The following is a 14,574-nucleotide window of genomic DNA, read 5'->3' as shown; positions in this document are numbered from 1 at the left end:
AGCATGGTATGGTGTAGACCCTGTTCCATTAACCGACCTTAGTGCTTTAGCGATCGCCAATTACAGCTTGGCCTCAGAGGCCGTTTTGTATGACGGGACACAGATCTTTGCGAACTGTTCAATTTAAGTGTGGTGGTGTGTATAAACACCACTTTGGAAGTGTTGCAATTGTTTCATGGTGCACATGTGAATGTCCGGATTAGAACTGGCCTTCGGTAACTCAAGGGAAAAACGGGATCGGGTGGTCACGTGGTTATTACATGTCATCGGTTCCAAATTGCGCAGATCGACGTTGATGCGGTTCATCATCGGATTGTCCGTGAGATCTTGATTATTTACAGACCGCCGCCATATAACTGGAATATTACTGAGTGCGGCATAACAATCAACGTAGTCACACTAACTGATAGTGTGTCACAATAATGGAGGGGTATAGTCTGTGCCAAGTGATCTCAGATTTGTATGCCTCTATAAATTAACGAGCACAGATGTTGTGTGATCTTTTGCTTACTAAGTTTTCAGTTAATAGGTATTAGACTTATATCATGCCAGGCCAACATATTTCCGTGTTACAGTACAACTGAAACATTCTCACTTACTTTTGTTTACCCTGTTGCCATGGTACCTGCATCTAACTATGTCGTTAAATCTAACCAGGAACAGAACCAACATCCGTTTTATCCTGGATCCTTAAATCCCGTGGAAACATGTTCATTGTTTTATAGGCACCTACGTCTACAGGTTTAATCAACCCGTTGTCACCGATTAACCTCAAGTTGATTTAACTAATCAGCTGCTCTTAGTGAGAAAGAGAAAATCTATTTTTTAAAGCTATTAAGCTTAAAAACTTTTAATCGTTGCTGTACTAAAGACTTAAATCGATACAGAGAAAGGTCTAATTATATTCGCGCTGGAGGGCTATGTTTTACGTTGAAGCGCTTTGTATTTGTGAAGATCCAATCTTCACTGAAGGGCTGAGTATCAGTTCGTTAGTGAAAGAAGGTCTTCCGAATGAAGGAAGCCTAGTTGGTTCTCACGGTATCACATCGGTTTCATGTGGCCCCACAAAACTTAATTTGGAAATCTAGCCAAAATGGACCAATTGTAGGACTCCTAAACTGGCTGGAACGGCACTTGAATAGTGATTAGGTTGGGGATTGAAAGCCGGGATGAAAAGTGTGCATCAGATTCATAGTTGATGGGAAATCCTTAAAAGGGGTTTTCATCGGGAAGATTGATCAAAGAAACATGCTCCTGGAACGAGTTGACCTGATCTCAAGTTTTCTCATCACAACCTAATTTCGCTGCAAGTGTCTTCCTATTAGCCAGAGCAATATGGAACCTTTCTGTGTATTACGCGCAAGTTTGTTTGAATAGAATGTGTCTCTAACCATGCATCACATGGGGACGTTGTAAGTGTATAACCAGAACCTCATCCACCTCATCTCTCCACATTCCTCCTTGCGCTCAACAGGATAACCGAATCACACATTACACAACATTTGACAAGGATGTTCCAAGTGGGCGAATTGTTTGGGCACATGCCGTAAAAGATGTGGGGATTCATTTTACTGGTTTGTTTGTTGCTTAACGCCGCAATATTCCAGCTATATGGCAACGGTCTGTAAATAACTGAGTCTGGACCGGATGATCAAAAGCATGACCATCAACTGGGATGCGATAGCATGCGTCAACCAAATCAGGGAGCCTAAAGCTCTGATCCTGTTAGTCGCCTTTTACGACAAGCATGGGTTGCTGAAGACTTTAACCTGAATCTTCACGGGTGGATTATGCCTGTACCTAAAACATGTACATCTACAGTCCATAATAAACAAACGTATAGATGTTTACAATTTGTTTCTCCCCTTTGTCTTACAAAATGTACCTTAGTTGTGTCATTCTGACCTATTTGAGTGAACTCTTTTTGCGTTTTGTGAGCGACGCGAATATTTCAACATCTTAAATCTCCACGGATTCAGCGTTTCAAGAACACACCCTCCCTTTATACTAGGTATATTTGTCTCAATGTTGCGATAATGAAAGATTTCGTTCGCACGCTCTCGCGCTCTCGTGATTCCATCAGACATCATGCAAAATGTCAATGCATTAATACTAAGTACGGAACTCCATCCCTCTCCCAATAGATTAAAGGAAAATAGTTCCTGAAACAAGACACTCCAGACGGGCATACAATTACACATGCACACGCATATGCACATGCGGCTTTAAACCCATTTCATCCAATCAATTAATCATTATATACCGAGGTAAACAAATATACAACTTCATAGCAGTATTTATTTACTCCAATATTTAAACCATCACTGCAATATAAAACGTGTGAAGAAATCTGAAACAGAATAAAAGAATACTTGTGCTTTCATGTGCTCCCTTATTTGTTTCGCACAGTATATGATACTTACTACAATTCAACTGCATTCCTCTAAACAATGTGCATGATTGCGAGATTTGCAAAAGGTTCATGGCTCGGGGCATGTGCACTTTAGTCATAATTATATCGATCCATGGTTTCATTATAGCCAGACAGTCAAAGGAAGTAACATTACAACAGACCAAGTACCGTATTTCGTTCTCATTTAGGTCTATGGTTACGATTCAGGGTAGAATAAACTCTACATGACACAAGTGGCATCATTCAACTTTCCAGTTGTTATCTCGTACACTAGTCCATTAGTTCCAGTCCCTAATGACTATATTTCACAACGTGCAAAAGACAATGGATCATGCTGTGTCTACGAAGATTTCAAAAGCACCGCGTAGTTGTTTAATAAATGCTTTAACATACCAAGTATTTCAAACGCTCTTAAACGATTTACCATCAGTATATCGTAATGTTTCATGCTATAGAATGGCATGTTAGGATTACTGACGATGGTTTATTATGTGAAATATGTATTGCCATCTATTTCACCAAGTTCTTTGATGCTTCAAACAGCAGAATTTCTGCAATGTTCACACATCAGACCTAATACAATAAGACAAGGTGTCTTACTGTATTACTTCTACCCTAGAGATACTGTTGCTAACTGGGGGAAGTCAGAGTGCGGAGTTACCTCCATCAGCTGCCCAAGGATCCTCTAATTTTGTGTCCAATACCACATTCACCATAATAAGAAAAACCAACAACAAAAATCACCACGTTCTATAAAGTGTTAAGCTGACGCATCATTTGAATGGACGTAAAGCTAAAAGATATTGATACTTTCTGAATATAACAGATATTGAACACTGCTGGTAACGTTGGACAATACTCCAATCAGAACAAGACAAATCTGATACAACTCCCAGCTCACCTCTATTCAAGGTTCGCTGCCTTGCGCTGGAAGTTTCACACATACCGCTTACTTTGTAGCAATCATAGATCCTCCAATAAGAAGACAGAAACAATTACCCGATGTACAACAGAGGCAATAAACATTATAGGGTTGGAAATCCTGTCTGGTGACCTTTACCACAAGAGGCCCTCATTTCTGTCAAGATTAACTTGTCTGCCAAATTTTGCCTAAATACATAACATCTCTGTATTCCTTGCAGAGATGATGTTTAAAAGGAGCCCTTGCACCATATGTCAAGGGCGTATTATGTCAAACCTGAGTCAACTGATTGCAAATCCTTTAAGACCGTATTGTGAAACTCAATTCATTGATGATACTCTAGATGGTCGACGGATGATGTACAGTGTACACTGGGAGATAGGGGACTTTTCGTCCTTGATATTTTTTACTTTTATCACTACATCTATGAGTATATTCAAACTAAACTACGGGTGTTTTTCCAGTTGATTGTCGTTTTGTTGTACGCTAAGAATAATTATTCGTGATGTGGACAGAACTAACAGCAGGGTTAAGCTTTTCCCTACAAAGAATCTGTGGAAAAGTATTGCAGTAAACCCACAAAAGATTATGCCATTTTTCGCTGATAATTTGGATGTTTAGAAATATTAAATGGATTCCAGACATAAGTGGTAGTGAATGTGTATCAAAACTTTCAGACATTGAATATTTTGGGTTTTATTTATGTTGACAATTATATCCTTTGTGTAGGTCTTTGATGTGGGGAGTTTTGATTACCATGTCAATTTATATTTTTGCTGTCAAACAGCTCAACATCAGTGAATGTATTCGCACTGTGTGGTCTTCGGCATTCACAATAAGCGGTGGCTGCGTGAACAGCACGTGTTGCAAAATGACTCAATATGTAGGTGTGGAGCAACAACACCATCTGTAGCAAAGAGGGTACAAATTTATAACTACTTATAACTACTACTGCTAAAACCAAACGTATTCAAGTAAGCATCCGATGTTTGAGAGGTCAGTTAGGTTACTCACTGGTAACATTTAACATTTTCCATAATTCATAAATACAAATGGGCAGTGGGGTAGCCTAGTGGTTAAAGCGTTCGCTGGTCACACCGAAGACCTGGTTCGATTCCCCACATGGGTACATGTGTGAAGCCCATTTCTGGTGTGACCCGCAATGATATAGTTGGAATATTGCGAAAAGCGGCGTGAAACACAGCTCACTCACTCATACAATTATTTTGTTATAAAATAAACAGACATGTTCTTTTAACATCATCTTGTCTCCCTTGTTGGTGGATAATCGATACTGGTCCTATGGGTGACGTGTATTATAGCGAACATTTAAACGAACGATCCCTCTTTCTGTTACAATTATACATCATAAAATTCCACTTTCTAAATAATTCAGGCACTGCTCTTCTCAGTGACAATTATTAAGCACAGCTCTCTCCCGAGATGGGAATGTGGGACATAAGTCCCTGATAACATTGGCATTCGTTATTGCAGACTATGTGTCACTCCATCTTCTGTCACCTTCTTTCACGCTAGGTCTCAGGATAATTTGATATCTTGAGTGTCAAATTCGACTATGCCACCATCCTTGCGTTGTTCGAGGTCAGTTACCTTGAACTTGGATAGTTTGGTTTCGCGAATATGTCGATTCCGAAATGAGTAAACAGTATTTGTTTGCTTACAATGTGATTCGAAAAGTGGCTGTATATAGATGGTACGTGTACCTTTAAAAATGTCTTAGACATTTTTTCCCATTTTCTGCAAAACATCGTATAATGAATACGCCTGAGGTATTCTCAATATCTAATCACTTCTTTCTGCCATATATAGAAAATAACATCTCCATATGTCTTCTTTCCGCAAACAGTGTTTTGGAGAGGAATTACAGTACGAAAATTTAGCATCGATACTTGCCAAATCCCAGACACCTTTATGCCGAGTAGTTTCCGTGCTTCGGCTGATGAAATCGGACTTACACAAAACCCAGAAATATATAGCCTCGATTCCTTCACTCTCCAGCATCTAAGGCAAGATTACCGTCTGGGCCTTCGTTATCGAAACGGCATCCGCGCTTCATGTTCAAAGCAAGACGGATTTCTTGTCATTACGAAAAGACGCGAATTTCAGGAAGACACCATTTTGGGAAAGGCGGTTGCAGCCGACAACAGCTGAAGGAGGGGCTGTTAATTAGATCTCCTGCAGTCTGAGGAGATACATAATCAGAACGGGATGTATTAGTGGGCAGCGTCTCATCAGCAGGTGGGGATTAATGAACACTTTGGGCATCAGATGCATCGTTCAGGACAAATTGACAGATGTTTTGTCCTCCAAGACTATCTCTTCACACACCCAAAGTTTGTAATGTTAGTTTGTAATGGTTTTGTTGTTCTCTTCTAAGCATTTCACTTCTGTGATTATTTCACACTGAGGAGTTCAAGGTTGGTTTTAGGTTTCCGTCGTGGGGATCTTCAGCTTCATTTGCCCTTCCTATTGCTTTTTTCAGAGATTGCAGTTGAGTAAGAAGTATTTGGTTAAGTCTTAACCAGATCTCTGGAAATGAAGTAATGGCAGGTTCTTGTTGCTAAAGGTCGTGTTGTCGAAACATAATATACTTTAAAGTTATTTTATCTTGGGGAATGGCTTAGCTCTGTAGTTCTAGCGTCCTTTCATCCCAACGAAGACATGGGTTCGACTCCAGACATGGTCCTCGATGCTGAAGACCGTTCTGTCGATACATAATCTACATGTAGCTTGGGAATAACTTAGCTCTGTGGTTCAAGTGTCTGTTAATACCGCCGAAAACCCGGGTTCTATTCCTGACAAGGCTACGATGTGAACACATCCATAGTAATAAGTGTCTAGATATCATTGGACCAGTGGTAAATCGGCCTAAAACCTAAATCATCCATCTGCTTCATCTGAAACACTAGGCAGCGTTAGGTTTCCTTTAGACACTTGTCCTGAAATCACGAGCATTATTCCTGTGATATAGTTCAGCCATTGTGTCCACTTGCACTTTAAGAACAAGAATCGGAATGGCGGTATTGATCGTACGGTACCTACAATGACCATTCATTTACATATCAAGTCCATGGACAATAAACCTTAATATTTAATTCACAGCTAATCACGTTCTCCCCATGTGTCATAATTAAAAGGGTATCTTGTCAACTCAGCAAGCTTGTTACAAAGGTTTCTGAAGACTACCTGACCAGTGTCAGCGCGAGAATGGGTGATTGTTGCATTCACTAATATCGCGGTAGGGGGCCGAAAATGGTCATCTTGCATTGAATATTGGCACTCGGGCATTCGGTGTGACGAGGAACGTTTCAGCCATTGTATCTCGCCACGACTTTTTAGAACAAAATGTTTGTCTTGTATATATCATATTTCATAACAGATAATCAGTAGTTATATTCTTGGATGTGTGCGTCAATACTACATATATTAATTACACAGTAAATTTGTTATGCTCCAAAAACTCCAGGCACTTAGTGTCTGCTCATACACAAAATCAAAAAGTATTTTCGTAGAGATCTTATATCTTCACTGGTAATTTAATCTTGATAGAACTTCTGAAAGATATATGGCTTTAGACAGACAGATTATTAATGACTGGGAACTTTTTATTCTCAAGGGGAGATCTTTCCACAACCATGTAAGGAAATGATATCTCTTCATACCTTTTGAGGCTGGTTTTGGGTACACTTTGAGAGACTGATCAGCAGATCTTATTGTCCGGGAAGGTTCACATTCCTTGGTTAGTTCGGGTTACAAACCTTACTACCCCGTATTTGTGGTATCATTAACCTGTATTTGTGTGTACCATGTTAGAGTGTATAGTCCGTTGTGTACAGAACTACTTGTTGGGAGACAATTTACAATAAGCCATCTAAGTGGTATGATCCCGCAATTGAAGTGAAAAGAAGAGCCAACACTATGTCTCTCGCGCTCCTAATTGTCGACCTTGTACATCCCACTGACATTCAAACTACATGCAAATAATATAAAGTCTATAAGATAAGTGCAAAAGAGTAACAACGCTTGACCGTCCTCAGAAACCTTCATTTGGTTTGTTGGGCAAAATAGCTGTGAACATCATATGCATGGCACACTGGAAATTTTTAATGACACCAGCTGTTTGGAACGTTACTTGTATAACAAAGTGTATAGAATGATTCATGTTGAAATGGCTCGATGGGGAGTTTCATTTGTTTGAAAGAAATGACTCACTGAGATTATTTCTCTCTCTCGTAGTAATCTGTGGACCTCGTTGATATGTCTCCTCGATTAATTTTTATTATTTCTGAAAGTTCAAAAGACGCATTGACCTGAACATAGTATGATCTGGGTGCACCTGGGATTCAAACCCACAATCACAAAATCGTGGCTCCAATGAGTGACGTTAGCTTTACGCCACTTTTAGCAATATCTCAGCAGTATCTCTTCGGGGACACCAGAAAGTGGCTTCACAAATTGTATCCATGTGGGACATCGATACCTTGTCTTCAACGGGGCGAGCGGACGCTTTATCTATAGAACTACTCCACATTGCGAACATTGAATATCGTTTAACATCAACCAGCAACTCTTTCCATCGCTCTGACCGAAAAGGTCTTTAGCAGCCAAACCCCTACACCGAAATTCAACCACCGATGCCTGGATTACCTTAAATGGACGTAATCACCATCATGTTCACCACTTGTCTTGTATGAGTTCAGTTAATTCTATTATCTATCGATTCACAGATTGTGTTTCGCTTAGGTTATTTCATTTATTGAGAAGCTACAGTCCTTGTTCCCTAGTCTACGTCTTTCAAGAAAAGCAATATCGAAAATCCGTTCAAAGTCACATAGGCGTCTCAATGGATACAAGCATATGTGCAATCTGGAGACGACACTTCTATGGCTGCCATCGTGACGTCATCAGTGTTCCGGTGAGACTTGTAGATTCCTGTTTGGAGCATCAATCAGATGCACCAGTCCATTTGTTCATGAGATTGGTTTTATGATGAAGTGAATCTGTTTTGAATGGATTAGGAGCTACCGTCTGCTTGACGCAAGATATCACCCTTCAGGGGCGGTGGGGTAGCCTAGTTGTTAAAGCGTTCGCTCGTCACGCCCAAGAGCCGAGTTCGATTACTCACATGGGTACATGTGAAGCCCTATTCCGGTGTCCCCGTCGTGATTTTGATGGAATATGCAAACAGGGACGAAAAACTAAACTCACTCACTTCAATTTCGTCTTAGCGATAGGCGTGCAGTCCATGTGGAGACAAGTTCACCGTGTGCGAAATAGTTTCCATATTTTGCTAGCAATATGGGCTAGCCTCAACTGAGTTACCAGCCCACATAAACATTCACAAGCCCGAAATCTCAATGTAGAAACTGAGCAAAAGACTGAAAAAGTGAGTAAAGGATGTTGAGTTTGATCACTATGCTTCTGTTATAATGAACGTCTTTAGCAGGCCATAGCCTTGAAAGTGTATTACCCGAGGTACAGCTGGCTTAACAGATCGGGGTGAGTGATATAATTACAAAATGACCCATGAAATTCATAAGCTAGTCGGGTCAATGACTGTGGAGACTTACTGCTGCTACTTCCATTACTAAACATACAAATAAGAAAACACCCACAAAACAATAAAAGTGCTGACAACGTCACTCAATGAATCATGTACAGCATTAGAAACCAAGAGCCTCGCACTTATAAAGCTTATGCATTCCAGCCATGGTGGAGGCAGAATTGGTGGGAAGCGTTTTGAGCAGAGTGCCATAATGAGAGAATTACACTGTGCAAATATGCTGGCATTCATGGACCTCGTGATACTCGTCTGGGGCGTGTCATAGCAAGCGAGGTGACATCAGATCGGCTGAAGATATCAAGGGAAGCAGAGGAACATTTTTCATGGATAGACATCTCCATTATTGCAATAGATGTTAATCCCAACACCGTTATTAAACATCTATTGCAGTAACGAAGATGTCTATCCATAAAATGTCCCTCTGCCTCCCTTGGTATCTTAAGCCGATTTTCATAAGTTGTCTATCCACAAAAGTATGTATATATATATATGTATGTATGTGTATGTATGTATATGTATGTATACACACACACACACACACATATACATATATATATATATACACACACACACACACACACACACACACATATATATATATGTATATATATATATACATATATATATATATGGGCATATGCACTCACTTTAGCTTCCTGTTGATGCAGTTTCCCTCATTGCCCCTTAAGACTTGCCTGAAATCAATAATTGAAACTTCGACGCGAAGAGCTTCCAAACAGAAAACACCTGCCATTTATGGAACGTAAACAATTGCTGATTGTTATTATTATTGCGAGAAATGCAATTTAATTTAAGAGAAGTGTGTCGTGATGTAGTGACTTCTTAACGACCTGGGTCCTCATCCACAAAGCGTTCGTAACGTTACGGCCTGTCGTAACTCTATATATTATCACAGGCTTACGAATGCCGTAGTGCATGGAAAGCTTTGGCACGAATATTTTAATTTCATCAATCTGGTGACGTGGCTAAAACTCTTTATTACTATTTTTGCTATGCATGTGGTAATGATTCCACGCTTGGTATTGAGAGGGTGTCTTGAAAGAAAATAATCATAAATACATTTGGAATATACTCTTATACAGTCTCGGACACAGAAAGGCTACAAGACAATTGTTGTTGGAATAACAGGTGTCTTTGCTGCCGCTACAGCCATGATAGTGACAGAGCGGCACGACCAGTTGAAGACAGTTGTTTCCAGAAGCGGAATGTTTTGTAAGCTAAGATAAGACGTATTTCGTATATAAAGTCACCTGGAATCGGATGTTTAGATGTATGCAGACTGGTCACCAGAACAATAGTAACCAAAGTCATTGCTTGGGAAAGAATCACACACAGTTAAGAGCGACAACGAACCTCGATCGATAAAAGAAAGTGAAAGATATAACAGGTTTCAATTTCCTCAGAGGCAAGGAATTTAAGACAGAGTGACACAATGGGGTTATTCCTACTTCGGTCCTTTAAGAAGAACAGAGAACGGTTGGATTTGCTACGTTACGATTCTTCTCATATCCACGTTTGCAGTTGCGATCGATTTTGCGGCACGCAATATGAATACCACAACCCCACACCAGTGTTTTAAGCCGGTATCATTCTCCAGACATCCATCGAAAGGATTTGACATGAAGAGGAACACTCCCCCGATATGTAGCAGAGCTGTACATGGATATTACAATGGCCCCAGTCCGATAGTTACAAATCACAGCCCGTTTACCACTTCCGGTGAAATTAATCCGCCAAAAGGTCAACACTAATGAGGTATTATTCCGGCTGATATGCGACGTTTGATTTACTGCCCGTTTGAGTCCATGTCCCTCTTACACCTCTCATGAGAATGATGGTAGATTGATCCCTCGGTTTCAAAATGACACTACTGTCTGCAATAAACATTTGGATCAACAATGATGTTGCCTTCAGGAAGCTACCATTAATGCCATAGCGTATTTCGGTACTTGAAGCAACGGTTACTCCACTGTGGTCAGACTGTAGCAATTTCCATTATACTGTCATCCAAATCTAACACAGCTATTTGTATAAGCTAAATAACAGATTAGCTTGGGGAATTCGTTTGTCCAAGATTATTCAGACATGTGCTTCCAGCCTTTGGGGCTATCAATGATCTGCATGCTACAATAACAGAAACTAGTATATGTTGAACTCCGTCTTGTAACTGGAATATTGCTGAGCGAGGCAACTACAAACGAAGTTGAATAAATTCAAAATAGCTACAGTGATATTAGTCTGGAGAATAGGACCTGACTAGTCCAACCCTCAGAGGAGTTAAAAAGCATACAATGCCTCGTCGCAAAAATACATCGACTGCTGCTATATATAGACATCACATGATGCAGTATTCATGAGACAATAACGAAAATTACGAAACGAGTCAAGACCTATTTCACATGTCAATGATTTTCCACTAAGATGCTTTCGATATTGGCTTCCTGTCAAAGGAGCCTTTGTTACCAATTACTCTCCTGTCACTCCGTTTGGGATGCATCCAATATCAAGAAAACGGGAAAAAAGATCAAATACATCACCACTTTAGCACAAAGTCGTCACATTGCATAGAACCGCCCAGACGAAACTAACACTCGATATGAAACCACATTATTCTCTATGCCCAATGTGACGGGGCGGAATAGAGCGCCCCGTCCACTATCGGGTTAGTTCACGCTCTGACGGCTATTTCTATTAACCCAAGCCACACGATGGCGTTTTCCCGGCAAATGTCCCCAGAGTTTAAACACTCAATCATGAGGCCAGTGGCTATTTATCGCCCTAAATCTCTACATATGTCTTCATCCTTGTCTGAGAACTGGGTCCCTCGAAAGTAAGGCTTCTTTGTCTAGGCGAAACTTGAATGTTGGCGTCAGTTGCAATGACTTACGTGCATGTGCGTTCCTGTCTAAGCTATGGTTCATCTAACATAAAGATTCCTTGCCAAGGCAAAATTGTGAATGTAGACATCAAGGATTTATGTGCATATGTGCCCCTATCTCAGCTGTGGTGCCTCTAACATAAGATTTCATAGGGAAGGCAAAACGCTGAATGTGGAGATCGAGGATGTATGGTATCTCGGCCGTGATGCCTCTAACATAGCATTTCATAAGGAAGGCAAAACGCTGAATGTAGAATCAAGGATTTATGGGCATATGTGTTCTTGTCTCAGTTGTGGTGCCTCAATCATCAGACTTCACAGTCAAGCTAAACCGCTGAATGTAGAATCAAGGATTTATGGTTTACGTGTTAATGTCTAAACTGCGGTGGCTGAAGACAAGTAGACATTACACTTTTACTGTACATTACATTTTACTGAGACAATCAGTTTGTGTGGAATGGTTCATTCACTTCATGTGATGAATGATATGAGAGATGAGGCTAAATGGGGTGTAACGAACATACACGGTGAATGAACCTGTATAGCAATATGTGTGTGCGTGTGCGTGTGTTTGTGTGAGTGAGTGAATATTGCGTGTGTGACTATTTGTACTTGTGAGCCTTTACTCGGTTGAATAGTGCTAATCTACTGGGACACGATACCACCGTAGACATGCATACCCTCTCAACACAGAACACGACTCTATTCAAACCCGTGCCCCTGTGGTATCAAGCTGTAACGCTTCACCCCACGCAACAACGAATCCATCTTTTGATATGCCACAAATGATATGATACATATGAATAATTAAATAATATCAATCAAAGGATAAAAGGTCTCCAGAAACACTTGGAGTCCAGACAAGGTTATCCCAATAGCAGAACGCGTTCAATACGACCATAGTCAATGTTATTCTGACCATACCCTAGACATACCAGCAGATGTTTACCAATGACAAACATAAGTTTTCAGCGAATAAAGTAAACAGGCTTACCATGAACTATATCGTAAATACACACGTGCGTTTACGCAGTCCGTTTCCGATATTCAAAGCATGAACACGGTATCAATGATACTGATACTCAATATGAAAACACACTGTTTGAACACGAAAACCTGAAATGTTTCTTACTCGCGCGTAATGTACGGTACTATTTGTCCAGTGGTCGTGCTCTAGGTATTCTTACCTTACTGGTTTTACGGAGGATATGTTCTTTTTAATCAGTTGGCAGAGGCTTCACGCCTTGGACGTCAGATTTATAAACCAAAAAGGTTTGTGTTTCACAACTGACAATCCAAATAAATCTAAAAACAGACGACACGAGTACATTAGCGTTTTCTTCTACGCAGATTCTTCCCGTTACAAAAAATATAATATGATTTTGAAATCAGATCCCACTAGGGCGTTTTTGTTTTACGATGGGAAATGCGCCAGTAACATAATGTGTCATTCCAATCTGGTTCTAAAACGAAATCTGGAGCGAATTTATTAAGCATTATAAAATGTTTCAAAAGTTTCAAAATATTTAAAGGCTCATTTAAACGTATATATTTCGGACGTAATAATGCTCCTGTGTTTGCTGGTATAATGCACGACAGCATTCTGTGAGAAGATGGGATTAGGAAGGTTGGTTTCTAGTGCACTGCGTTCGCAAAAGCTCGAGTATTGGTTTACCTTCTACTTATGAGTTTCGGATCAGCCGATGTTATGTTTTCGGGTTGTAAAGTGTCTGCATATTACATTATCGTGATATGGTGATTGGTTGAAATAATACAGTTGAAAACCGGGTATCGCGGTCTCCCATGGTTTCTAGTCATCATTTTCAGTCAAGAGTACAACACTTACAACATACGAACATTATAGTATCACTGTCCTTATTTAAGCGCACTTTACCGTTGCACCCATCAACCTAACTGGGATTCAAATTCAATGGCCGTTGTTTAAAATGGGGTTTAAATGAAGAATTAATAAAAGTTACCTGTGAAAGTCCTGCGATAGAGGTAAGAAGAACGCCAAAGACTGGTAGTAGAAGCATTTTGAAGGCGTACATGGCTTGTGTGTTTGGTGTTATCAAATCACTCTGCCTCCATTGGCAACAGCCTCTGTCTCTCAACTCTCACTCGGAGTCGCTATTGATCCAGCAGCATAGCGAGGTCACATGATTTCCTGCCGGTCACATGACTTCCTGGCGGTGTTCTGTCAAACGGCAGGGTTTATGGTTTTATAGCCTTGTTGTTTCAAGTTACACTTACATTAAAACAATATAAATTTTGGTTTAACTCGGCCTTCCAGATAATTACACAGTTATAGCAGTGTGTGTGTGAGTGAGTGAAAGATGATGTGTGCGTGTGTGATTAAGGTAGTGAAATGAGTGAGTGAGTGAGTGAGTGAGTGAGTTCAGTTTTACGTCGCACTTAGCAATATTCCAGCTATATGGCGACGGTCTGTAAATAATCGAGTCTGGACCAGTCAATCCAGTGATCAACAACATGAGCATAGATCTGCGCAATGGGGAACCGATGACATGTGTCAACCAAGTCAGCTAGTCTGACCACCCGATCCCGTTAGTCGCCTCTTACGACAAGCATAGTCACCTTTTATGGCAAGCATGGGTTGCTGAAGGCCTATTCTACCCCGGGACCTTCACGGGTCGGTAGTGAAATGAGATGTAACTGACCACCAGATTGTATCACATATTTCAGCACGGCTCACTTTATTGTGGTGTGCGCGTGAGTGAAATGGTATGTGTACGTGA

At 40.5% G+C, this 14,574-nt stretch overlaps 1 protein-coding gene across 1 annotated transcript in view; it reads right to left on the bottom strand.

Annotated features, from left to right (window-relative positions):
• The window catches only part of LOC137295506 (BUD13 homolog), a 38,060-nt gene extending 24,045 nt beyond the window's left edge, over nucleotides 1–14,015 (bottom strand). Inside the window, exon 1 of the mRNA XM_067826870.1 lies at nucleotides 13,798–14,015. Within this exon, the coding sequence (XP_067682971.1) occupies nucleotides 13,798–13,869 (72 nt within the window). The 5' untranslated portion in view covers nucleotides 13,870–14,015. The remainder of the gene's footprint in view (nucleotides 1–13,797) is intronic.
• Between the last annotated feature and the right edge of the window lie 559 nt (nucleotides 14,016–14,574).

Source organism: Haliotis asinina, chromosome 9 (genome assembly GCF_037392515.1).
Source record: "Haliotis asinina isolate JCU_RB_2024 chromosome 9, JCU_Hal_asi_v2, whole genome shotgun sequence".
Lineage (NCBI taxonomy): Eukaryota > Metazoa > Mollusca > Gastropoda > Lepetellida > Haliotidae > Haliotis > Haliotis asinina.
The sequence above is the reverse complement of the archived record's forward strand: the minus strand, read 5'-3'. Positions and strand labels throughout refer to the sequence as shown.